Source organism: Kogia breviceps, chromosome 4 (assembly GCF_026419965.1).
Source record: "Kogia breviceps isolate mKogBre1 chromosome 4, mKogBre1 haplotype 1, whole genome shotgun sequence".
NCBI classification, from domain to species: domain Eukaryota; kingdom Metazoa; phylum Chordata; class Mammalia; order Artiodactyla; family Physeteridae; genus Kogia; species Kogia breviceps.
In genome coordinates this window covers 42,272,598-42,298,670 of record NC_081313.1, presented here as the reverse complement: position 1 = coordinate 42,298,670, position 26,073 = coordinate 42,272,598, and the positions used below count along the sequence as shown (strand labels likewise).

The following is a 26,073-nucleotide window of genomic DNA, read 5'->3' as shown; positions in this document are numbered from 1 at the left end:
AAAAGGTCTGAATAGACACCTCAGTGAAGAAGATATACAAATGGCAAATAAGCATATGAAAAGATGCCCCATATCATACTTCATTGGGGAATTATAAACTAAAACAACAGTGAGATTCCTCTACATATCTATTAGAATGGCTAAAATATGAAGCACTGACAACACCAGATGCTGTGAGGATGTGGAGCAACAGAAGTTCTCAGTCATTGCTGGTGGGAACGTAAAATGGTAAAGCCGCTTTGGAAGACTGGCAGTTTTTTACAAAACTAAACATAGTCTTACCATAGGACCTAGCAATGGAGCTCCTAGGTATTTACCCAAATGCGTTGAAAACTTATGTCCACATAAAAACCAGCACATGATGTTTATAGCGGCTTTATTCATAATTGCCAAAGCTTGGAAGCGACTGAGATGTCCTTCAGTAGGTGAATGGATAAACTCTGGTATAGCCATGCAATGGAATATTATTCAGCTAAAAATAAATCAGCTATCTAGCCATAAAAACACATGGAAGAACCTTAAACACATATTGCTAAATGAAAGAAGCCAATCTGAAAAGACTACCTAGTGTATGATTACAGCCATATGACATTCTGGAAAAGGCAAAACTATGGAGATAGTAAAAAGATCAGTGGTTACTAGGGGTTGGTGGGAGGATCTGTCCTCCCACCAGGAATGAACAGTTGGGATACAGAGGATTTTTAGGGAAGTGAAAGTATTCTGTATGATCTGGTAATGATGGATGCATGACATTATGTGTTTGTCAAAGCCTATAGAACTGTATAACACGAAGAATAACCCTTAATGTAAACTATGGAGTTAATAATAATGTATCAATATTGGTTCATCAGTTATAACAAATATACCATACCAATGAAAATTGTTCGTGATAGAGGAAATTAAGGGTGGTAGTTATGGAGAGGGAGTGTATCTTTTACTCTCTGCTCAGTTTTTTTTAATAAACCTAAAATTAAGAAATAAAGTATATTAATCTTAAAAATTTTGAAAAGAAAAAAATATGCTCACAAAGTCTGGTGAAATGTCAGTGTTCTTTGTCTAAATAATATTAGTAATGATGATTATCCTCATAGTGAATAATTTATACATTTGTTGCTAGGAATAGGATAACTTGATAAGACGTAAAGAGTAAAATTTCAGGGCTTTGCTTCATATAATTTATCTATTTGTTAACTCATTTTATGAGAGTATTTGTTTTGACTTGAGATCATTGGTTCTTGCCAAAGGAAAGGAGTGCAAAATTGGTTGACAGTTAAATAAATAAAATACTTTTAACTTATAAGACAATATCTAGTGAAGACTTAAATTTAGAAAACATGATATACTTAAAAATTCAGTGCAAGCTTTCAGTTTTTATATAAAAAAAGCAACTGAAATCTTGTCATAGTCCTATAATTAAGAAAATATATGTGTGGGATATATTTAGTTCATTTTATGTAATGGACCATTACCATTTCAAGTTTTATTATGTAGTAGATCTATATAATACATTAAAAATTTTTTGGCTCTCTGAAAAATAATAGGTTGAGTTTAGCATAGTTTTTTTTTTTTTTTTGCAGTATGCGGGCCTCTCACTGTTGTGGCCTCTCCTGTTGTGGAGCACAGGCTCTGGACACACAGGCTCAGCGGCCATGGCTCACAGGCCCAGCTGCTCCGCGGCATGTGGGATCTTCCCAGACTGGGGCACGAACCCGTGTCCCCTGCATCGGCAGGCGGACTCCCAACCACTGTGCCACCAAGGAAGCCTGAGTTTAGCATCTTTTAACAGTGAAGATTTTATCTAAATACAGGTTCACAGTCCATTACCCGGAACTCTTGGAGCCCGAACTTTCTGAATTTTTGAAAGGTTATATGATTCATACACCTTATGTAATGCCCTCAGCAGAGTCTAGGACAGACCTTGTAATCAAAGACACTAATTTTTATGTAGTGAAATAAGACTAGTCAAAATAAGTGGGGTAAATAAAGGCTGGGGTCATTCCTTCATTTGTTCTGGTTAAGTTTTGCCATTAGATAAGTTCAGGTTAGGCTTTGGTGCCAAATGTCATGAAAGAACTAGGATTTTGAGGGCTTTGGGTTTTAGAATAAGGGATTATGGGCCTTTTAATGAAAGCTGATTTAAAATTATTTATTAGTTATGTTATATGGTTACTTTAAACAAATATTTGAAAATCCTAAGTTTAGTTTTTGTTGAGAAGCAGGACCTATGGTTAAAAGTGTAGGCTTAGAACTGTTTATGTGAAACAAACTCATTTGTGACTGGAGCGCAGGGTTAGTGATGTAAGCCATAAAACATGAACATGTCCAATGCAGTACAGTGATTTTTGAATATTACCTTATTCAGTAATTGTGAAGTATGAGCAAAAAATATTATCCTGTAAAGAACATTTTGGTGTTTCCCTGTAACTACAAATAGCTTATATTTCATATCTGGCTTTCTGGAAAATCACTTAATATTCTACTCTAGCCAAATTATTGTGGGCTCCATCTTTAAATAAGAATTTTAAAAGGGTCTCCACCATTTCTGTCAATTATCTTTAAGCTTCCATATTTAGAATGAGAATGAGATAGCATTTTAAAAATGGCAGTTTACTGCTTTATCATGAACCTGTGTTTCTAACACGACAAGAAATGAAATTCTGTTTACTTGTAGAAAGAAAAATTTCTCCCCACTCTTATTGTCCTGCCAGTGACCTTCTGCTTATATTTCCCTAGATTTAACAAGATCTCAAATCTAACCTCCTCTCACACTCACCCAGCCCTCTAAGCCAAGACAGCCTTTGGAAAGTCTGATTAAAAAGATTCCTCACTGCTGTTACCTACCCTGGTGCCAGAGATGCAGCAACTGGGACCTGCCTTCTGAAAGTAGGTTACCTTTCTGAACCACACTCTGAACTGGTGTTGGCTGTTCATAGTCCAAAAACAGGTGTAAAACCACAAAAATTTCTCTTTTATAGCTACTAAGAGGCCAATTTGGGATTTTAAAGTCTGCATCCTTTGTTGTTCACATTCTTTTTGACAGTCCCTCATTGTTTTCAGTGTGGTGTGGGTCTATTTTGATGGAAAGTAGATAAATCCAGTAAACTCTTTTGTTTTGGTTTTCTTCTATCAGTTAAAAGTTGTGAATATGAGTCTAGGTGGTGAAGATTAGATTAGAGAAGAGTGGTGGGAAATTTGGGTTCGTGTGATAGCAGCCACCAAAGCATGTAGTGGAGCTTATTTGTCTAGGTTGACTTTATCACCTAGAAGAATTTCTAGACTCGTTGAGTGAAAAATCTGAATTTGAATCTTGTTTCTTAGCTCCTACTCCTACTCCTGAAATTCAGTCTGACCTTATGCAAGTCACTGTTCATATATATTTCTCTAACTATAAAAAGGATGCTTTTTGGTTTATCAGAAAGCCATCAGAAGAGGGTTTGTTGTTTCATTGATGCCAGCACCTAACCCATCTCAAAGTCTGTCCTTGTTCTTAAGAAGAGAATTCACTGATTTAACTCCCAGTATAGTAAACTGCTTTGGTATTATACTTTGGAGAAAGGCACTGCCAATTATCCATCGTTCATGTAGGAGTGTAATGCTTTGCTTGTATTTCTTTCCCTGATCTTTTCTCATTGTCTATCTTTACTACTCATTTTGGGCTTAAATATGCTTTTCTCTGGACCTTAAAGCAACTCTAGAAGGATGCATGGTCGTTTATTGTACTTGATATACTTCAGTAGCTTCCTTGGGAATTTTTAAAGAATAAACTGCTCGGGCTTCCCTGGTGGCGCAGTGGTTGAGAATCCGCCTGCCGATGCAGGAGACACGGGTTCGTGCCCTGGTCCGGGAAGATCCCACATGCCGCGGAGCAACTAAGCCCGTGAGCCATGGCCGCTGGGCCTGTGCGTCCGGAGCCTGTGCTCCGCAACGGGAGAGGTCACAACAGTGAGAGGCCCGCATACCGCAAAAAAAAAAAAAAAAAAAAAAAAAAAAGAATAAACTGCTCTTCCCCCTCCAATTTAATAAGAAATTTTCAGTTCTCTTAACTTTTCTACCTCAGAGATCCTGTCCTTTGTCTGCCTCAGCCATTTACCTCCCATGTCATATCCTAGTTGATGCCATTTCTAATAACTTAAACCCATCCATAATCTGAAGTTTAAGCATTCTACTCTATAATCACCACCTTTATGCGAATAGTTCCTGTCAATCACCAGCAATTTCCAAGTTGTTAAATCCAGTGCTCTTCAATCTTACTTGAATCTCTCAACACCATAATAAAACATTTAGAAATGTTTTATTTTGAAAAAATTGTAGACTCATAGAAGTTGAAAAAATAGTTCAGAGTTCCCATGTACCCATCACACAGCACCCCGCAAAGATGACATCTTACATAACTATGGTTAAATCATCAGTACTGTTAACCAGAATATAGACCGTATTCAGATCTCACCAGTTTTTACATGTACTCTTTTTGTGTATGTGTATAATTCTGTGAAATTTATCACTTGTATAGATTCATGTAACCATTACCACAGTCAGGGTTCAGAATTGTTCATCACATGAAAACTCCCTCCTACCATCTCGCTGTGTCACATCCTCCTCCAATCCCTAACCCTTGGCAACCACTAACCTAGTCTCTACTATACCTACTATAATTCTATCAAGTACGTTATATAAATGGATTCATACAGTATTTATCCTTTTTAAATTGGCTATTTTTCCCCTTGGAGTTAAACCCTTGAGATCTATCCAAATTGTTGAGTGCATCAATGGTGTGTTGGTTTTTTTCTTTTCTATTAAGTAGTATTCTGATATATGGATGTATCACAGCTTACTTTCATCTGTTTGTCTACTAAGGAACATGTTGGTTATTTCCAGTTTTTGACTATTACAAATAAAACTCTATGAACATGTATCTACAGGTTTTTGGGTGAATACAAGTTTTAATTTTTCCAGGGTAGATAGCTAGTAATAGGATTTCTAGGTCTTTTGGTAAATGTATGTTTAAATTTATGAGAAACTGCCAAACTGTTTTCCAGAGTGGTTGAACCATTTTGTATTCTCACCAGCAGTGTATAATGTTCTGCATCTTCACCAGCACTAGTATTGTCAGTATTTTTTATTTTTACCATCTGTAAGTGTGTAGTAATATCTCATTAGGGTTTTCATTTGCTTTTCTCTAATGGCTATTGATGTTGAACATCTTTTCATGTGCTTGCTTGCTATCCATGCATACCTCTTTGGTGAAGTGTATGTTTGCGTCTTTGCTCATTTTTGGATTAGATTTTTTGAAACTGTGTAGTTTAGGGAGATCTTCATATATTCTGGTATAGAAAGTCTTTTGTTGAATATGAGATTTGCAAGTATTTTTTTTTTACCAGTCTGTAGCTTATCTTTTCATTTTCTTGAAAGTATCTTTTGAGAGCACAAGTTTTTGGTTTTGATGAATCAAGTTTATGAATATACATTTTTTTCTTTTATGGACTCTGCATTTGGTGTTATGTCTAAGAATTCTTCACCTAACCCTATTACAAAGACTTTTTTCTATGTTTTCTTTGAAAAGTTTTATAATTTTCTGTGTTCTGCTTATCTCTGTGATCCATTTTGTGTTGAGTTTTGTATAAAGGGTAAGGTTTAGGTCAAGGTTCATCTTTTTTTTGTGTGTGTATGGGTTCCAACATCATTTGCTAAAACGACTCTCCTTTCTCCATTGAGTTGCTTTTGTACCTTTGTAAAAAATAAAAAATAAAAAAAATTAGTTGGCTGTCCTCTTGTGGGTCTATTTCTGGACTCTGTTCTTGCTTCATTGATATACTATATGTCTTTCCTTCCTCTTATACCACCACACTGTCTTGATTACCGTAGTTATATATTGGTGGTAAGAAAAGATATACTGAGTAGCTTAAAATCAAATGGGAAAAAATAAAATATAGTACATTTTTCTAAAAAAAAATTCTGGAAGTATTACTCCTCCAAGTTTATTATTCTTTTGCAAATTTGCTTTAGCTGTCTAGTTCCCTTGCTTTTCCACATAAATTTTAGAATAAATCTATCTATGAAAAAATCTGGCTGGAATTTTGATAAGAATTGCATTAAAAGCTATAGATCAATTTGGGCACAATTGACATCTTTACTTTGTTAAATATTTCAATCCATGAAGATGATATGTCTTTTCATTTATTTAGGTCTTTGATTTTTTTCACCACAGTTTTGTAGTTTTCGGCATACAGATCCTATATTTTATTAGGTTTATACCTAAGTATTTCAGTTTTCTGAACTATTATAAATGGTATTTTTTTTTTGGTGGTATGCGGGCCTCTCACTGTTGTGGCCTCTCCTGTAGCGGAGCACAGGCTCTGGATGCGCAGGCCATGGCTGGCTCACTGGCCTATGCGCTCCGCGGCATGTGAGATCTTCCCAGACCGGGGCACAAACCCGTGTCCCATGCATCGGCAGGCGGACTCTCAACCACTGAGCCACCAAGGAAGTCCGGTAGTTTGTTTTTAATTTTGGTTTCCAATTGTTCATTGCTACTATATAGAAGTATGATTGATTTTTATGGGTTGACCTTATATCCTATGATCTTGGTACACACACTTATTAGTTCTAGGAGTTTTGGGATAGATTTCTTGGGGTTTTCTATACTCTCCTGGTTTTAATTCTACTTTAGTGGCTGCTTTTTCTCATTCTACTTTGCAATTTCCTTCTCTTCTTCCTGACCTTTTAATTTTGCAGTTCTCTGGGTATCAGTCCTTGGGTCCTCTTTTCTCCTCTATACTCATTCCTTGGTGATCTCATCCAGTTTCATGGCTCTAATACCACCTCTATGTTAAATTTATATCTTCAGCCTGGACCTTTCCCCCAATGAACCTTACATCCAACTGCCTCCCTGACATCTCTACTAATAGGCAGCTCAAACTTGATGCATCCAAGTATGAACTCTTGGATTTATTCCTTGCTCCCCCTATTCAGTCTCTAGTCTTCCTCATCTCAGTTAATCCAACTTTAAACTTTTGGTCTCCCAAATGGAAAATCTTAGGATCATTATTGACTCTTCATTTCTCACACTCATATCCAGTCCATCCATCAGTAAATACCATTGATGCTACGTTCAAAATAAGTCCAGAATTTGACCACGGTTAAGACCCATGCCATTACCTGCAGTCCCTTCCCAACTCAAGCCTGTGCCTTGTACAGAGCAGTAGGAACTCAGTTAACTGTTAAATAATTGAATTGAATAATTGCTTCTTTATTAGAGAAATCTCTGAGATCTTTCTCTAGTTGAATTATAATGTCCCTTAATGTTGACAGAAATAACAATTATTTTTACATCTTCCTTAAGTCTCCTGCATTCTTAAGACTGTGATTATGGACTGTGATTATGGATTCTTAAGACTGTGATTACAGATGCCACTCTCTCCTGGGCACCTGATATGTTTTATATACATATACTGGAATACTATTCTGCAATAAAAAGGAACAAAATACCCATCTATGCTACACCATGGATGAGACTTAAAACAAAAATTTTTCCTGGAGGCATTTGTGTAGTTTCCACTGGAAGAGTTCCCTTAACATGTAAAAAAGTTTTTAACCATAGTTTCTCAGTTTTGCTGGACACTCCATCACCAATTTTTCTAAAACAGTTGTTAGCATTTATATTATGGTTTCAAGATCCTTATTATTTGTGTAAGAGGAAATTGAAGAAGATGTTGTGTGACCATGATCTTATGTTTATGTTGTCTTTTCCTGTCTTTGGTAAAAGGATGGAGAAGTGTTCTGGTGTGTTTAGTTTGTGGAAGCAATGAGTTATATATCACTTACTCTCTTTTGAACCATGATAAATATTCACTTGTAGAAGGTGGAAGGCTATATTTATTTGTGGGTGAGTATGAGTTTACTATGCGTAGAATCTGATTCTTAAATGGTGTAATACAACTAGCCACGTGGGCATATTAAAAAGCAAAATGTGGGAATGTAAAGTGGTGCAGCTATTTTGGAAAAACAGTTTGGCAGTTTCTTAAAAAGTTAAACGTAAACTTACCACATGACCCAGACATTCCACTCCTAGGAGTCTACTCATTTGAAATGAAAATAATGTCCACACAAAGACTTGCACATGAATGTTTATAGTAATATTAGTCATAATAGACAAAAACTGGAAACAACCCAAGTATCCATTAACTGGTGACTGGATAAACCAAATGTAACATATACATGTAATATGATACTATTTAGCAATAAAAAGGAACAAAATGCATGCTACAACATGGATGAACCTCAAAAATATTATGCTAAGTGATATAAGCCACTTACAAAATACCACATATTGTAGGACTCCATTTTTATGAAATGTTCAGAAAAGGCAAATCTGTGTAGATAGAAAACATACTAGTGGCTGCCTGGGGTTGGTGGTGGGAACAAAGGTTGAATGCAGATGGGCTCATGGGAATTTTTTGGGTTTAGGAAAATGTTCTAAAACTGGATTGTGGTGATGGTTGCACAACTCTCTACATTTACCAAAGTCATTGAATTATGTATTTAGAGTGGAGAAAGTTTTTGGTTTGTAAATTATACCTCAATGAAGTTGTTTTAAAGAAGGAAATGAAAATGAATTTTGTAAACTGAAGTATTAAGAGAAACATTATATGACAAATGCAGTCATTTGACAAATGATGAAAAGGGATTGTTTTAGAAATGTAATCTTTCAGGTGAAAGGAAAAGGGTACTTGATTTGAATAGATGAAAGAGTAAATGGAACCCTTCACTTTTGCCCTAAAATCTATAGTAAATGTCAAAGATAGCATCAGATATCTTTAAAATTTTGCATTTCTGTAACATTTGTTTACTGTGGCTGGTAGAATAAATCGGTGGTGTAAAAAAACTTTTCTGGAACAGTTTGTCAAGGACCTTAACATTTATATCCTTTGCTATAATTACACATAAAATATATTCTCAGGAAATAATTAGAAATGCAAACAAGGATTGGTATTTAGAAATGTTCATTATAGCATTATAGAGGGTAATCAAACAATAATAACCTACATGGTCTCAAAGTAGGGGGAATGGTTATAATTGTTTTAGTTATGGCTCTGTTGGTTGCAAGGAGCAGAATCCCTTTCTAAGTAGCTTAAATGAAATTGGGTTTTGTTGAAAGGATACAAGGTACTTTAACAACCCCCCAGACAGCAAAATCAGTGCAGCCCTATGGTAGCGGGGAACCAAAGCTGCTTTCACCTTTTCTCACTTTCGTGTCAGACTAGTCACTTCAGTTTTCTTTGCAGACCTGCTTTATCCTCAGCCTCTTCTCCAGCCAGTCTTCTAGTGCATTGATCAGTGCTGTTTACCAGCTCTGACTGAGTCAGTCTTTGTTCTAGTTCCAAAATTTCCAGAGCAGGACTCTGGACTAGCTCATCTTTTCCAACCCTAAGTGGGTCAGTGAACAACTGGTGATTTGGTCTTCCTCTCCATCCTTCTCTGCGGGGGGCAGGGGGGGTCCTAAATTCAGGTTTAGTTATTTAGTGAAAATGAAATGGCATTGGGTAATGACTTTGATGTATACATCTCATGAGTTTATATGAGAGATTGCAAATATTAGTATTAATTTAAAACATTTCTAGGGCCTTCTGTGATACAATCTCTTCACTTAAACTCTCCGAAGGATAGTGTGCATTTGTGGTAGATTCATGCTTATTTTCTTATCATTTCTTACTAAAACCTCTGTGGTCTGGTTTCCACTCCTTCTTCCTTATTGAAACCACTTTTGCTAAGTTTGGCTATTGAAAACCCATTGGACACTGTGGACCAATCACCACCTCCTGAAATGCTGTCTTTGGACTTGGCTTCAATGATGCCACTTTCTCCTGACCTTCCCTCAGCCCACCAAGTCTGCTGCCTCAGTGGATCCTCTTGCTGTGCTCATCCCCACTTTAATATTGCTATTGCCCCATGTCTCGCCTTTCACTTCTTTTCACTTACACAATTTCTTTTACCGCTGTGACTTCAGGGATGCTTTATATCCCCAAATCCTGTCTCTATACCAGACCCCCTCTACTGAGATTCTGATAACCAGCACCTTTTTGAATATCACCACTTAGAGCCTCACCAGTTCGTGTTCTTTTGAAACTTCATAGCTCTTTGTATCTCTGTTTATTCTCTGCTGTAATTATGTACTGTGCCTTATTCAACTTTGTGTTCTATTTATCATTTCACAGCATTCCTTGCACTATGGATTCACTCAATATTTGCCCACTTGAATATTCCTGTTTTTAAAAATGGACTAATTATACTTGTTAGTGATTTTGTTTCCCACAAAATTTTTTTCAAAATCTAAGAGTAATTTCTTTTGTGGTCCAAGGGAAAAAAACAACTTACTGTTAATGGGTATGCTTAAGAACATTTTTCAATATATTTAGGTCTATTAATACAAATTTTTCTTGAGAATAAGGATAGAAAGCCTACTGAGTTTTGGACACTAATCATATGTGGATTTAATTTCTGTACTACATACCTTTTCTTACTCCAAAAGAAAGAAATGCTAATTGAAAAATTTAGCCAATTTGGAAATATGCATTGTAGACACTGAAAGTTTCCATTATTATATATAGAGTTCTTACAAGTAAAATGAATTCGAGAAGTGGAGGTTCTTTGTAAATACAAAATAAATTTGAGTTAGAGTTGAAGGCTGAGCGTTTAGTTATTGCATAGGGCTGGCGACAATTAAAATTATAGATCTGAGTATCCACCTCCATAGTGTGTACTGTTAAGTGCAAAAGGTTTGTGCTGCAACTGTGGTATTTGTGTTAAAGGCTTGGGTATTTCACCCCTTCCTCTGTATGCAGACAATTTGGTGAATCAGAGGATAGTCTGAATTCAGATATGAGAGGTAGTATAAGGGTCAGTTAGCAAAGTCAGCTCTAGTTTAATTTTTTTTTTTTAATGTTGCATTTACTAGAAATATAGCTTTGGGAAACTTGTGAGCATCTTAAAGACTTTAAAAAAAACCCAATAACCATTTGCCTTTTTAATTTGCATCTTCAGTAGATAAATGGTACATGAAGCAAGAATAAATTAAATTCTAATTCATTTGCTAATAGAGAACCTTAAGGGAAAAAGCCCTCTAATTCATAGTGAAAATGAAGTGTAAGGATTTTCTCTTCCATTTACTTTCCTTTCTCTTCTCCTTCCCACCTAGTGTAATTTTACTGAACTTTTAACATGAACCTGTAGGCTAAGAGTTATTAGATTTATTTATCTTGTTATATTTTATTGGTAAGAAATATCTTTCCTATAGCACCGTTTTTCATTCTCTGAAGTTCTCAGGTTCTAGCCACATTATAAACCTGTTCTTTAATAAATATTTTGTTGGCTAGATATTTATTGTTGTTTGAGGTGAAAATGTTTGTGCTCAAATGTTTCATTTTTTATCTTTTTAAAATAAATTTATTTTATTTTTGGCTGTGTTGGGTCTTCGTTGCTGCGTGTGGGCTTTGTGGCAAGCAGGGGCTACTCTTTGTTGTGGTGCGTGGACTTCTCATTGCAGTGGCTTCTCGTTGTGGACCATGGCCTCTAGGTGCGCGGGCTTCAGTAGCTGTGGCTCGTGGGCTCAATAGTTGTGGCTTGCAGTCTCTAGAGCACAGGTGCAGTAGTTGTGGCACACGGGATTAGTTGCTCCGCAACATGTGGGATCTTCATGGACCAGGGCTCGAACCCGTGTTCCCTGCATTGGCAGGTGGATTCTTAACCACTGCGCCATCAGGGAAGCCCTGTGCTCAAATGTTTTAAAATATTACTGGAAACTTGAAATTTATCTCCTTGTATCTAGATACTAACATTGTAGCTGACTAACTTTTTCATTCCTCTTGAAAGATTAAGAATGCTACTCTTTTTTTTCATTTATTTTTATTTTTTAATGATTACCACAGTAGGTTTAGTGAATGTCCATCATCTCATACAGACACAACATTAAAGAAATAGAAAAAAAATTTTTTCCCTTGTGATGAGAACTTTTAGGATGAACTCTGTTAACAATTTATAACATACAGCAGTGTTAATTATCTTTATCATGTTGCACATTACATCGCTAGTACTTATTTATCTTTTTTTAAAAACATCTTTATTGGAGTATACTTGCTTTACAATGTTGTGTTAGTTTCTGCTATATAACAAAGTGGATCACCTATATGCATACATATATCCCCATATCCCCTCCCTCTTGCATCTCCCTCCCACCTTCCCTATCCCACCCCTCTAGGTGGTCACCAAGCACAGAGATGAGCTCCCTGTTCTATGCAGCTGCTTCCCACTAGCTAGCTATTTTATTTATTTATTTATTTTTAACATCTTTATTGGAGTATAATTGCTTTACAATGGTGTGTTAGTTTCTGCTGTATAGCGAAGTGAATCAGCTATATGTATACATATATCCTCATAAGCCCTCTCTCTTGTGTCTCCCTCCCACCCTCGCTAGCCCACCCCTCTAGGTGGTCACACTTATTTATCTTATAAATGGAAGTTTGTGCTTTTTGACTACCTTCATCTAATTCCCCTTCCCCCAACCAATGCCTCTGATAGCTACAAATCTGATCTCTTTCTCTGTGAGTTTGTTTGTTAGTTTGTTTTTGAAGTATAATCAACCTATCACATTATGTTACTTTCTGGTATACAACATAGTGATTTGATATTTCTTTACATTTCAAAATGATCACCATGATAAATCTAGTTGTCATCCATTGCCTTACAAAGATAGAACATAATTATTAACTATATTACCCACACTGTACATTTCATACCTGTGACTCATATATTTTGTAACTGAAAGTTTATACCTCTTAATCTCCTTCACTTGTTTCTCTCCTTGCCCCAACCCCTTTGCTTCTGTCAACCACCTGTTTGTTCTCTGTATCTATGACTTTCGTTATGCTTGTTCACTTGTTTTGTTTTTTAGGTTCCACGTATGAGATCATATGTCTTTCTCTGTTTGACTTCACTTAGCATAATTCCCTCTAGGTCCATCTATGTTGTCACTTATGGCAAGATTTCATTCTTCTTTATGGCTGAGTAATATTCCATTGTATATATACAGCACATCTCTTTTATCCATTCATCTTTTGATGGGCACTTAGGTTGCTTCCGTACTTTGGCTATTGTAAATGATGCTGCAGTGAACATGGGGTGCATATATCCTTTCTAATTAGCATTCTTGTTTTCTTCAGATAAATGAATTGTTGGGTCATATGGTAGTTCTGTTTTTAGTTTTTTGAAGAACTTCCATATAGTTTTCCATAGTGGCTGCACCAATTTACATTCCTACCAACAGTGCATGAGGGTTCCCCTTTTTCCACATCCTTACCAACACTTGTTATTTGTTTTCTTTTGGATAATAGCCATTATGACATGTGTGAGGTGACATCTTATTGTGGTTTTGATTTGCGTTTCCTGGATGATTACTGTTGTTGACTATCTTTTCATGCATCTGTTGGCCATCTGTACGTCTTTGGGAAAATGTCTGTTCAGATCCTCTGAGCATTTAAAAATCAGGTTGTTTGTTTTTTTGATGTTGAATTGTATATTTTGTATATTAACCCCTTATCAGATATATCATTTGCAAATATCTTCTCCCATTCAGTAGTTGGCCTTTTTGTTTTGTTGATAATTACCTTTGTTGTGCAAAAGCTTTTCAGTTTGATGTAGTCCCATTTGTTTATTTTTGCTTTTGTCTCCCTTGCTTGAGGAGACATATCTTCAAAAAAATATTGCTAAAACTGATGTCAAAGAAGTTACTGCCTGTGTTTTCTTCTAGAAGTTTTATGGTTTCAGGTCTGACACTTAAGTCTTTAATCCATTTTGATTATTTTTGTTCACAGTGTGAGAGAGCAGTCCAGTTTGATTTTCTCAGTGTAGCTATCCAGTTTTCCCAACACCATGTATTGAAGAGGCTGTCTTTTCATTTTTAGTCTGTGTGTGTCTTTAGATCTAAAGTGTGTCTCTTATAGGCAGCTTATATATAGTTCTTCTTTTTGTATGCATTCAGTGATCTGTGTTTTGATTGGAGCATTTATATTTAAAGTAATTATTGATATGTGTGTACTTATTGTCATTCTGTTCATTGTTTAGGGGTTGTTTTTGTGGTTCTTTTCTGTTTCTTCTTTTGCTCTCTTTCCTTGTGATTTGATGACTATCTGTAACGTTATATTTGGACTCTTTTCTCTTTTCTGTTAGTGTATTTATTATAGATTTTTGGTTTGTGGTTACCATGTGGCCATATATATATATATATATATATATATATATATATATATATATATATATATATATATGATTATTTTAGGTTGCTGATCTGTTAAGTTTGAATGCTTTTTAACCACACTTCATTTTTACTCCTCCCTCCTCCAACCCCCGTTTACTGTTTGTGATGTCATATTTTACATTCTTCTGTTTTGTGTATTGATTTGCTTACTTTGGATATAGATGACTTTACTACTTTTGTCTTTTAACCTTCCTACTAGCTTTATACATGGTTGATCTACTACCTTTATTATATATTTGTCTTTACCAATGAGATTTTTCCTTTCATAGTTTTCATATTTATAATTATGGCTTTTTCCTTTCCACTTAGAGAAGTCCCTTTAACATTTCTTCTAAAGCTGGTTTCCTGGTGTTGAACTCTTCTGTTGTTTTCTTTTTTAACATCTTCCTTGGAATATAATTGCTTTACAATTATATTATAAAGCAAATATAATTTGCTTTAGTTTCTGCAGTATAACAAAGTGAATCAGCTATACGTATACATATATCACCATATCCCCTCCCTCTTGCGTCTCCCTTCCACCCTCCCTATCTTACCCCTCTAGGTGGTCACAAATCACGGAGCTGATTTCCCTGTGCTGTGCAGCTGCTTCCCACTAGCTATCTGTTTTACATTTGGAAGTGTATATATGTCAGTGCTACTCTCTCACTTTGTCCCAGCGTACCCTTCCCCCTCCCTGGGTCCTCAAGTCCATTCTCTCCGTCTGCATCTTTATTCCTGTCCAGACCCTAGGTTCTTCAGAACCTTTTAAAATTGTTTTTGTTTTGTAGATTCCATATATATGTGTTAGCATGCGGTATTTGTTTTTCTCTTTCTGACTGACTTCACACTGTATGACAGTCTCTGGGTCCATCTACCTTACTACAAATAACTCAATTTCATTTCTTTTTATGGCTGAGTAATACACCATAGTATATATGTGCGACATTTTCTTTATCCATTCATCTGTCAGTGAACAATTAGGTTGCTTCCGTGTCCTGGGTATTCTAAATAGTGCTGCAGTGACCATTGTGGTTCATGACTCTTTTGAATTATGCTTTTCTCAGGGTATTTGCCCAGTAGTGGGATTGCTGGGTCATACGGTGGTTCTATGTTTAGTTTTTTAAGGAACCTCCGTACTGTCCTCCATAGGGGCTGTATCAATTTACATTCCCACCAACAGTGCAAGAGGGTTCCCTTTTTTCCACACCCTCTCCAGCATTCATTGTTTGTAGATTTTTGATGATGGCCATTCTGACTGGTGTGAGGTGATACCTCATTGTAGTTTTGATTTGCATTTCTCTAATAATTAGTGATGTTGAGCATCCTTTCATGTGTTTGTTGGCAATCTGTATATTTAGGTCTTCTGCCCATTGTTGGATTGGGTTATTTTTTTGATATTGAGCTACATGAGCTGCTTGTATATTTTGGAGATTAATCCTTTGTCACTTGCTTCGTTTGCAAATATTTTCTCCCATTCTGAAGGTTGTCTTTTCATTTTGTTTATGGTCTCCTTTGCTATGCAAAAGCTTCTAACTTTCATTAGGTCCCATTTGTTTATTTTTGTTTTTATTTCCATTTCTCTAGGAGGTGGGTCAAAAAGGATCTTGCTGTGATTTATGTCATAGAGTGTTCTGCCTGTTTTCCTCTAAGAGTTTGATAGTGTCTGGCCTTACATTTAGGTCTTTAATCCATTTTGAGTTTATTTCTGTGTATGGTCTTTGGGAGTGTTCTAATTTCATTCTTTTACATGTAGCTGTCCAGTTTTCCCATCACCACTTATTGAAGAGGCTGTCTTTTCTCCATTGTATATTCTTGCCTCCTTGATCAAAGATCAGGTGACCATATGTGCGTGGGTTTATCTCCGGGCTTTCGATCCTGTTCCATTGATATTTATTTCTGTTTTGTGTCAGTACCATACTGTCTTGATTACTGTAGCTTTGTAGTATAGTCTGAAGTCAGGGAGCCTGATTCCTCCAGCTCTGTTTTTCTTTCTCAAGACTGCGTTGGCTATTCGGGGTCTTCTGTGTTTCCATACAAATTGTGAATTTTTTTGTTCTAGTTCTGTGAAAAATGCCATTGGTAGTTTGATAGGGATTGCAGTGAATCTGTAGATTGCTTTGGGTAGCATAGTCATTTTCACAGTGTTGATTCTTCCAATCCAAGAACATAGTATATTTCTCCATCTGTTTGTATCATCTTTCATTTCTTTGATCAGTGTCTTACGGTTTTCTGCATATAAGTCTTTTGTCTCCTTAGGTAGGTTTATTCCTAGGTATTTTATTCTTTTTGTTGCAGTGGTAAATGGGAGTGTTTTCTTCATTTATCTTTCAGATTTTTCATCCTTAGGGAGTAGGAATGCAAGAGGTTTCTGTGCGTTAATTTTGTATCCTGCTACTTTACCAAATTCATTGATTAGCTCTAGTAGTTTTCTGGTAGCATCTTTTGGATTCTCTATGTATAATATTGTGTTATCTGCAAACAGTTACGGTTTTACTTCTTCTTTTTCTATTTGGATTCCTTTTATTTCTTTCTTCTCTGATTAATGTGGCTAAAACTTCCAAAACTATGTTGAATAATAGCAGTGAGAGTAGGCAGTCTTGTGTTGTTCTTGATCTTAGTGGAAATGGTTTCAGTTTTTCACCAATGAGAATGATGTTGGCTGTGGGTTTATCATATATGGCCTTTATTATGTTGAGGTAAGTTCCCTCTGTGCTTACTTTCTGGAGAGTTTTTATCATAAATGGGTGTTGAATTTTGTCAAAAGCTTCTTCAGCATCTATTGAGATGATCATATGGTTTTTATCCTTCAATTTGTTAATATGGTTTATCACATTGATTGATTTGCGTATATTAAAGAATTCTTGCATTCCTGGGATAAACCCCACTCGATCATGGTGTATGATCCTTTTAATGTGCTGTTGGATTCTGTTTGCTAGTATTTTGTTGAGGATTTTTGCATCTATGTTTATCAGTGATATTGGCCTGTAGTTTTCTTTTTTGTGTGACGTCTTTGTCTGGTTTTGGTATCAGGTTGATGGTGGCCTTGTGGAATGAGTTTGGGAGTGTTCTGCTGTCTGCTATATTTTGGAAGAGTTTGGGAAGGATAGGTGTTAGCTCTTCTCTAAATGTTTGATAGAATTCTCCTGTGAATCCGTCTGGTCCTGGGCTTTTGTTTGTTGGAAGATGTTTAATCACAGTTTCAATTTCATTACTTGTGATTGGTCTGTTCATATTTTCTATTTCTTCCTGGTTCAGTCTTGGAAGGTTCTACCATTCTAAGAATTTGTCCATTTCTTCCAGGTTGTCCATTTTATTGGCATAGAGTTGCTTGTAGTAATCTCTCATGATCCTTTGTATTTCTGCAGTGTCAGTTGTTACTTCTCCTTTTTCATTTCTAATTCTGTTGATTTGAGTCTTCTCCCTCTTTTTTTTCATGAGCCTGGCTAAAGGTTTATCAATTTTGTTTATCTTCTCAAAGAACCAGCTTTTACTTTTATTGATCTTTTCTCTTGTTTTCTTTTTTTCTATTTCATTTATTTCTGATCTGATTTTTACAATTTTTTTCCTTCTGCTAACTTTGGGTTTCTTTTGTTCTTCTTTCTCTAATTGCTTTGGGTGTAAGTTTAGGTTGTTTATTTGAGATGTTTCTTGTTTCTTCAGGTAGGAGTGTATTGCCATAAACTACCCTCTTAGAACTGCTTTTGCTGCATCCCATAGGCTTTGGATTGTTGTGTTTTCATTGTCATTTGTTTTTAGATATTTTTTGATTTCCTCTTTGATTTCTTCAGTGATCTTTTGGTTATTTAGTAGTGTATTGTTTAGCCTCCATGTGTTTGTATTTTTTACAGTTTTTTTTTCCTGTAATTAATATCTACTGCAGTAGCATTGTGGTCGGAAAAGATACTTGATAATGATTTCAATTTTCTTAAATTTACCAAGGCTTGATTTGTGACCCAAGATATGATCTATCCTGGAGAATGTTCCATGAGCACTTGAGAAGAAAGTGTATTCTGTTGTTTTTGTTTTTTGTTTTTTTGCAGTACGCGGGCCTCTCACTGTTGTGGCCTCTCCCGTTGCGGAGCACAGGCTCTGGACGCGCAGGCTCAGCGGCCATGGCTTACGGGCCCAGCCACTCCGCAGCATGCGGGATCCTCCCAGACCGGGGCACAAACCCGTATCCCCTGCATCGGCAGGCGGACTCTCAACCACTGCACCACCAGGGAAGCCCTATTCTGTTGTTTTTGGATGGAATGTCCTATAAATATCAATTAAGTCCATCTTGTTTAATGTATCATTTAAAGCTTGTGTTTCCTTATTTATTTTCATTTTGGATGATCTGTCCAGTGGTGAAAGTGGGGTGTTAAAGTCCCCTACTATTATTGTGTTACTGTCAATTTTCCCTTTTATGGCTGTTAGTATTTGCCTTATGTATTGAGGTCCTCCTGTGTTGGGTGCATAAGTATTTACAATTGTTATTTCTTCTTCTTGGATTGATCCTTTAATCATTATATAGTGTCCTTCTGTGTCTCTTGTAATAGTCTTTATTTTAAAGTCTCTTTTGTCTGATATGAGAATTGCTACTCCAGCTTTCTCTTGATTTCCATTTGCATGGAATATCTTTTTCCATCCCCTCACTTTCAGTCTGTATGTGTCCCTAGGCCTGAAGTGGGTCTTTTGTAGACAGCATATATATGGGTCTTATTTTTGTATCCATTCAGCCTGTCTATGTCATTTGGTTGGAGCATTTAATCCATTTACATTCAAGGTAATTATCAATATGTATGTTCCTATTACCATTTTCTTAATTGTTTTGGGTTTGTTATTGTAGGTCTTTTCCTTCTCTTGTGTTTCCTGCCTAGAGAAGTTCCTTTAGCATTTGTTTTAAAGTTGGTTTGGTGGTGCTGAATTCTCTTAGCTTTTGCTTGTCTGTAAAGGTTTTAATTTCTCTGTCGAATCGGAATGAGATCCTTGCTGGGTAGAGTGATTTGGTTGTAGGTTTTTACCTTTCATCACTTTAAATATGTCCTGCCACTCCCTACTGGCTTGCAGAGTTTCTGCTGAAAGATCCACTGGTAACCTTATGGGGAGTCCCTTGTATGTTATTTGTTGCTTTTCCCTTGCTGCTTTTAATATTTTTTCTTTGTATTTAATTTTTGATAGTTTGATTAGTATGTGTCTTGGTGTGTTTCTCCTTGGATTTATCCTGTATGGTACTTTCTGCACTTCATGGGCCTGATTGAGTATTTCCTTTCCCATATTAGGGAAGTTTTCAACTATAATCTCTTCAAATATTTTATCATTCCCTTTGTTTTTCTCTTCTTCTGGGACCCCTGTGATTTGAATGTTGGTGCGTTTAATGTTGTCCCAGAGGTGTCTGAGACTGTCCTCAATTCTTTTCATTCTTTTTTCTTTATTCTGCTCTACGGTAGTTATTTCCACTATTTTATCTTCCAGGTTACTTATCCATTCTTCTGCCTCAGTTATTCTGCTATTGATTCCTTCTAGAGAATTTTAAATTTCATTTATTGTGTTGTTCATCATTGTTTGTTTGCTCTTTAGTTCTTTTAGGTCCTTCTTAAATGTTTCTTGTATTTTCTCCATTCTATTTCCAAGATTTTGAAACATCTTTACTATCATTACTCTTTTCAGGTAGCCTGCCTATTTCCTCTTCCTTTGTTTGTTTAGGTGGGTTTTTACTTTGCTCCTTCATCTGCTGCATATTTCTCTGTCTTCTTATTTTGCTTAACTTACTGTGTTTGGGGTCTCCTTTTCATAGCCTGCAGGTTCGCAGTTCCTGTTGTTTTTGGTGTCTGCCCCCAGTGGGTAAGGCTGGTTCAGTGGGTTGTGTAGGCTTCCTGGTGGAGGGGACTGGTGCCTGTGTTCTGGTGGATGAGGCTGGATTTTGTCTTTCTGGTGGGCAGGACTGTGTCCGGTGGTGTGTTTTTTGGGGTGTCTGTGAATGTAGTATGATTTTAGGGAGTCTCTCTGCTAATGGGTGGGTTCCTGTCTTGGTAGTTGTTTGGCATGGAGTGTCCAGCACTGGACCTTTCTGGTCATTGTGTGGAGCTGGTTCTTAGTGTTGATACAGAGATCTCTGGGAGAGCTCTTGCTGATTGATATTACGTGGGGCCGGGAGTCTCTGGTGGTCCAGTGTCCTGATCTCAGCCCTCCCACCTCAGAAGTTCAGGCCTCATACCCGGCCGGAGCACCAAGACCCTGTCAGCCACACGGCCTAGTCCATAGTTGCATATAAAATGTGCTCCATTGTGAAGACTTTCAAAGCCAGAAACTGGAGGTCAAACCTGTACTGCACAGCCAACTTTGTAACTATCTGCCCAAACAACCCTACTGCGTGGAGCCTTTCAGCTGCTCCCAAACGTTGATTCCTTTTCCAACTGCCAAGCACTGGGGCAGCTGGTGCTGCTTTGGGGAATTTTTTTTTAATATCTTTATTGGAGTATAATTGCTTTTCAGTGTTGTGTTAGTTTCTGGCTTTGGGCCATTTTGAAGGGAAGGTCCTCAGGACAAGTGATCCTGGCAACTGCTAGGGGCTTACCCGAAAATTCCCCGATCAGTTTGGCTAGACACAAGTAGCAAGGATCCCGGCTGGCTGTGCCAAAATTTGTTATGTAGTCCAAGCTTGTACTGGCGTTGAACTCTTAGCTTTTACTTGTCTGTAAAACTTTGATCTCTCTTTCACATCTGAGTGAATGCCTTGCCGGGTAGAGTATTCTTGGTTGTAGGGTTTTACTTTTCATCTCCTTAAATACATTGTGTCACTCTCTTCTGGCCTGCAGAGTTTCTGCTGAGAAGTTAGCTGATAACTTTATGGGGGTTCCCTTGTAGGTAACTTGTTGCTTTATGGGGGTTCCCTTGTAGGTAACTTGTTGCTTTTACCATGCTGCTTTCAATGTTGTTTCTTTATTTTTAATTTTTGCCATTTTAATTATAATGTTCTTGGTGGGCTGCTTTTTAGGTTGATCCTGTTTGAGACTCTCTGTGCTTCCTGGACCTGGATGTTTTCCTAGAAGTCTCTTAAACTCTCCTAGTTTGTTTTTATTCTTTTTTTTTTTCTTTCTTTCTTCTGTTCAGTTTCAGTGATTTACACAATTCTGCCTTCCAGTTCCTTTGTATCATATAATCTGTTGATTCCTTCTAGAGTATTTTTTATTTCAGTTATTGCATTCTTCAGTGCTGTTTGGTTCTTCTTTATATTTTCTAACTGTTCGTTCATTCTTCTCACCAGTTCTTCGAGCATCTTTATGATCATTATCTTAAACTCTTTTTCAGGTAGGTTGCTTATCTCCACTTCACTTAGTTCTTCTTCTGGGGTTTTATCTTGTTTCTTTACTTGGAATGTTTTTCTGTGCTTCCTCAATTTGCGTAATTCACTGTTTTTATATCTGTGTATTTGGTAGGTTGTTTACATTTCCTGATCTTGGAGAAGTGGCTTTATGTAGGAGATGTTACGTGGCCCAGCAGTGTACTCCTCTCTGGTCACCAGAGCTTTGTGTTCTATGGGTGCCCTCTATAGGGGCTGCATGGGTCCTTCTTTTGTGGCTGGCTGACAATTGTGGGTGTACCGGTGTGCGTTGGTGGCCCTTGGTCCCATTGGTTGTCAGGCCCTGCCTTGTGTGGAGCCTGCCAACTTCTGGTGGATGGGGTTGGGTGGTGGGTGGGGCTGGGTCATGGCTTGGCTGGCTGCATGGCCACCCACCACCCAACCTGGTAATGGCCTGGAGGTGGTTGGCTAGATTCTGACATGGCTGGCCAAGGGGCCCAAGGTGTCCTGCAGCTGGTGTTGGCCTGCTATTGGGCAGGGCCAGGGCCCTGGATGTCCAGGGTGGTGCCAGACTAGTAGTGGGTGGGCCGGGTCTTTACACAACTTGCTGTGGGGGGCTGTGGTGGTCCTGGGGCTTGCTGGTGGGCAGTGTCAGGGCCCAGGAGGACCTGGGGCTAGTTCTGGCCCACTCATGGGCAGAACCAGGTCCTGGGGTCTTTGGCTGTGGGGCCTGAAAGTTCTGGAGCTGGTGTTAGCCCTCTCTGGGCACTGCCTGGGCCCAGAGTTTGTGGCTGCAGGGCCTTGGGGGTTCTGGGGTGGTGTCTGCCACAGGTGGGTGGGGCTGGGGCCCATCAGATCTCGGGGCTGGTGCCAGACCCCTGGTGTGTGAGGCTGGGACTGGAGCTAGTGCTGGCCCACTGGTGGGTGGGGCTGGGTCAGATGACTAGCTCTGTGTGTGTGTATATATGTGAGTGGTTCCTGGGGGTCCCAGTGCTGGTGGTGGCCCACTTGTAGGTGGGGCCGGGTCCTGGGTCCTATGGTGGGTGGTGTCATGTGCTGGGATGGCTGGGGGCAGCAGTCAACCTGCTGCTGGGTAGGTCTGTGTTCTGCCCACTTAGCTGCCTGGCTTGGGGCATCCCAGGGCTGGTGCTATCTGGTGGGCAGGCCTGGTCTGCCATTGACTGGCTATAGGGAGGATCCTAAAGTGGCACTTAGCAGCACCAGTGTCCTGGTGGTGGGATGAGCTTCCCCAAATGGCTGCTGCCAGTGGTGTTGTTCTCAGAGTGAGTTTCAGTTGCCTTCTGACTCCTGGGAGTCTCTCCAAGATCAGCAAGTGGGTCCTACCCAAGCTCCATTCAAATAACTGCTTCTGCCCTGGGTATTGAAACATATGAGATTTTGTGTGTGCTCTCTTAAGAGTGGACTCTTTATTTCCCACAGCCCTCTGGCTCTCCCAGAAGTAAGCCCTACTGGCTTTCAGAGCCAGACAGTCTGGAGGTTCATATTACTTGTGTACACCCCTAGGTTGAGGAGCCTGATGTGGAGCTAGGACCTTTTGCTCCTTGGGGAGCACCTCTGCAATTGTAATTATTCTCCCATTTGTGAGTTGCCTACGCTGGGAATATGGGTGATGACGATACTGCATCTTCACCCTTTCTACTTGTCTTGTTGTGGTTTCTTCTTTATAGCTTTAGCTGTATAAGATCTTTTCTGCTAATCTTTAGGTCACTCTTATGGATAGTTGCTCTGTAAATAATCATGATTTTGCTGTGCCTGTTGAAGGAGGTGAGCTCAGGATCTTCCTTCTCTGCCATCTTGGCCACTGCTTGCATCATAAAGACTTCTAATGGTTTAACAGCTTGGCAAATTAGTTAACACAAAAAAATAAACTTTGGTTTATGTATTCAGAGTCTAAATGAAAAACAGGAAGATAAATAAAAAGAACCAGTAATGGGCTTCTCCTTTTCATTTGGCCCTTGTAGATTGAACACGTTTGATACTTGTAGTCTATGCATCAGGCAGAGTGGCAGAAGCTTTGTTGTCATTGAGCCTTTAGGGCTTAGCAGAATTGATGAGAAACTGTAAATGGTCATCAAGACTTGGAGCTTCATGGAAAGAACACCTGAATATACAGTGAGTATGTTAGCTTAGTGGTTATGGTATTACTGCTGGGAGAATGGGTCACTTAGGGAGAGAATCATCCATACCTAGAAAAGTCTTGAAGCAGAACTCATGTTGAGGGTTTCTGCTAAACTCTATCTCTTAGAAAGCAGTCCTGGTCAGTATTAATCAGGATGCCGGGTGCAGTGATGAAGTAAAGGAGGACTGAATTCTTAAAGTTCACATTTAGATAAAAGTTTAGACATTTTGAGATGAGGAGATGAGTGTGAGACATGATCTTTCGGGAAAACATTGATGATGAAAAAAAGAGCTCTTTTAGGTGCTTTTGTGCGTTGACTCCGTTGTCCATCTTTTCTTAGGAAGCTTGGTGTAAGTTTAGACTCCTTTTCATAGCAGCTCTAAACTTGCTGTAGACAGTACAGAAATGAGTGGATAAACTTTATTTAGATACTCTGATAGCTTAGCCAGTGACTGTGACCTGTCCAAACATAATAGTAATATCAAGATAAAATGGGGAATGTCAAAATGCTGTTTTCAACCTTTTGGAAGTAAAGCTCCTGACAAAGTGGTTTGAAAATAGTGTTGAAAACCCTATGATTAAATGACAACAAGAGCATGAGAAGAGATTTTTTTCCCCTAAAATCAGTTTAGTGTATTTGGGCAGAAACAAAGGGAAGAAGTTGCTCTTGGTTAAATTGGTTGATAGAGGATTTGGAGGCATTGTTTCCTGTAGAAAAAAGATCTGTACCCTAAACTATAATTTTTCTAACTTCTGTTGCATGCGTTGCTGCATTTCCTTTTTCCATGTGCTCTTATTATTTTCGTGGCAAATGTATTTTAAAACATGGTCTCTGGGATAATTATCGCCATTAATTAGTTTTGATATTCCTTTTTAATGATATTTTCATTTATTCCTTTTGCTAGCTGGATTGCCTTTTGCAATTCTTACTTCAAGGCATACCCCTTTCCAACGAGGATTATTCTGTAATGATGAGTCCATCAAGTACCCTTACAAAGAAGACACCATACCTTATCCGTTATTAGGTGGAATAATCATTCCATTCAGTATTATCGTTGTAAGTTAAATCCACTTTTCCAAGTTTATCACTTTCGGGCAATTGGCTTAGTTTTATGTTAACCTGTTAATGATTGATTGTATAACCCTCTAAAACAATGTTTTTTTAAAATCTTTAATGTTATTTGATCAAAATAATCTCAGCTATTTTAAGTGGGGCCAAAAGAGCAACAATATATAATCAGAAGAACCTTACTGAACATGTGTAGGTTTTATGCTAACCTTTCTAAGTCACTGTGATTTTTTTTAGAGCTCTAGTTTGCTATTGTTTCAGTAATAATGCAATAGATGACTATTATATCAATGTATTTCTAGCATACTTTTTACCTATGATATTATTTTATAATTTATTGAGACTGTGCATATGAACTGACTTTCTAGTTACTGAGTTCTAGAAAAGTCTTAACAGGTGTTAAGACTTCATTTAACCCATGTTTACTTTACTTTAAAGAATTTTTAGATAACGGCAGAAATAGGAGAGAAGAGCCTGAATTCTATATATAATTAGAAGTGAACACGACAAAGAATTTTTACTGGTACTAAAACACTGTAGTATTTATTGTTTTCTAGGATTCAGGTGGGAATGCTTAGAGAATGTGCTCTGGGGAGAAGATATCAAGTGATTAGACTACATGATTTTTATAATCGCTTGACTTGTATTCTATGACTTTAATTAGTTTTATGCTCCGTAACTTGTAACTTTAGAAATAAGATTTATGTTACGAGCAGAAAATATGGTCTCATCCAGGAGACAGGCCAAAAAGATAATAGCGTATCTAGTTTGTCTGTTCTGAAGTTTATTAAAAAACAAAACAAATCTTCTTGATTCAGAAATTTAATGTCTTATTGCAGAATGATCACAGCTCCTTGTTAGCACTAAAAATTAATCAACTCATAATTTGTGGTGTATAATTAATAAAAGAAAACGTCTGCTATACAAATGTTTATTTTGCAAGACTCTGAGCTCCTTGAAGGTAGAGGTAGTGCCTTGTTCACCTTGGTATCCTCACTGTTGCCATGGACCCTGGCATGTCCTAGGTGCTTGAATGAAACTTGAGAGATTTTGCCATAATGCTGGTGACTCTTCTTACAGTATAGTGAAGTTTTAAGAAATCAGTGGTTTGTTTAATCTAGACAGATCTTTACACTGAGTTTTTACTATTAAAAGAAAGAAAGCCAAGCCTATGATCCTTCCATTAAAGAGGGAGTATGAGTATCAGGGTCTTTTTTTTAAAGTTTATGTTTCTGGGACTTCCCTGGTGGCGCAGTGGTTAAGAATCCGCCTGCCAGTGCAGGCGACACAGGTTC

At 37.7% G+C, this 26,073-nt stretch overlaps 1 protein-coding gene across 2 annotated transcripts in view; it reads left to right on the top strand.

The window, feature by feature from the left end:
- The window catches only part of PLPP1 (phospholipid phosphatase 1), a 112,292-nt gene that overhangs the window by 41,942 nt on the left and 44,277 nt on the right, over positions 1-26,073 (top strand). Inside the window, exon 2 of one of the 2 annotated variants that reach the window (XM_059061140.2) lies at positions 24,615-24,766. The exons of the other annotated variant lie outside the window; for it this stretch is intronic. Within the exon in view, the coding sequence (XP_058917123.1) occupies positions 24,615-24,766 (152 nt within the window). The remainder of the gene's footprint in view (positions 1-24,614; positions 24,767-26,073) is intronic. 2 annotated transcript variants of the gene reach the window in all.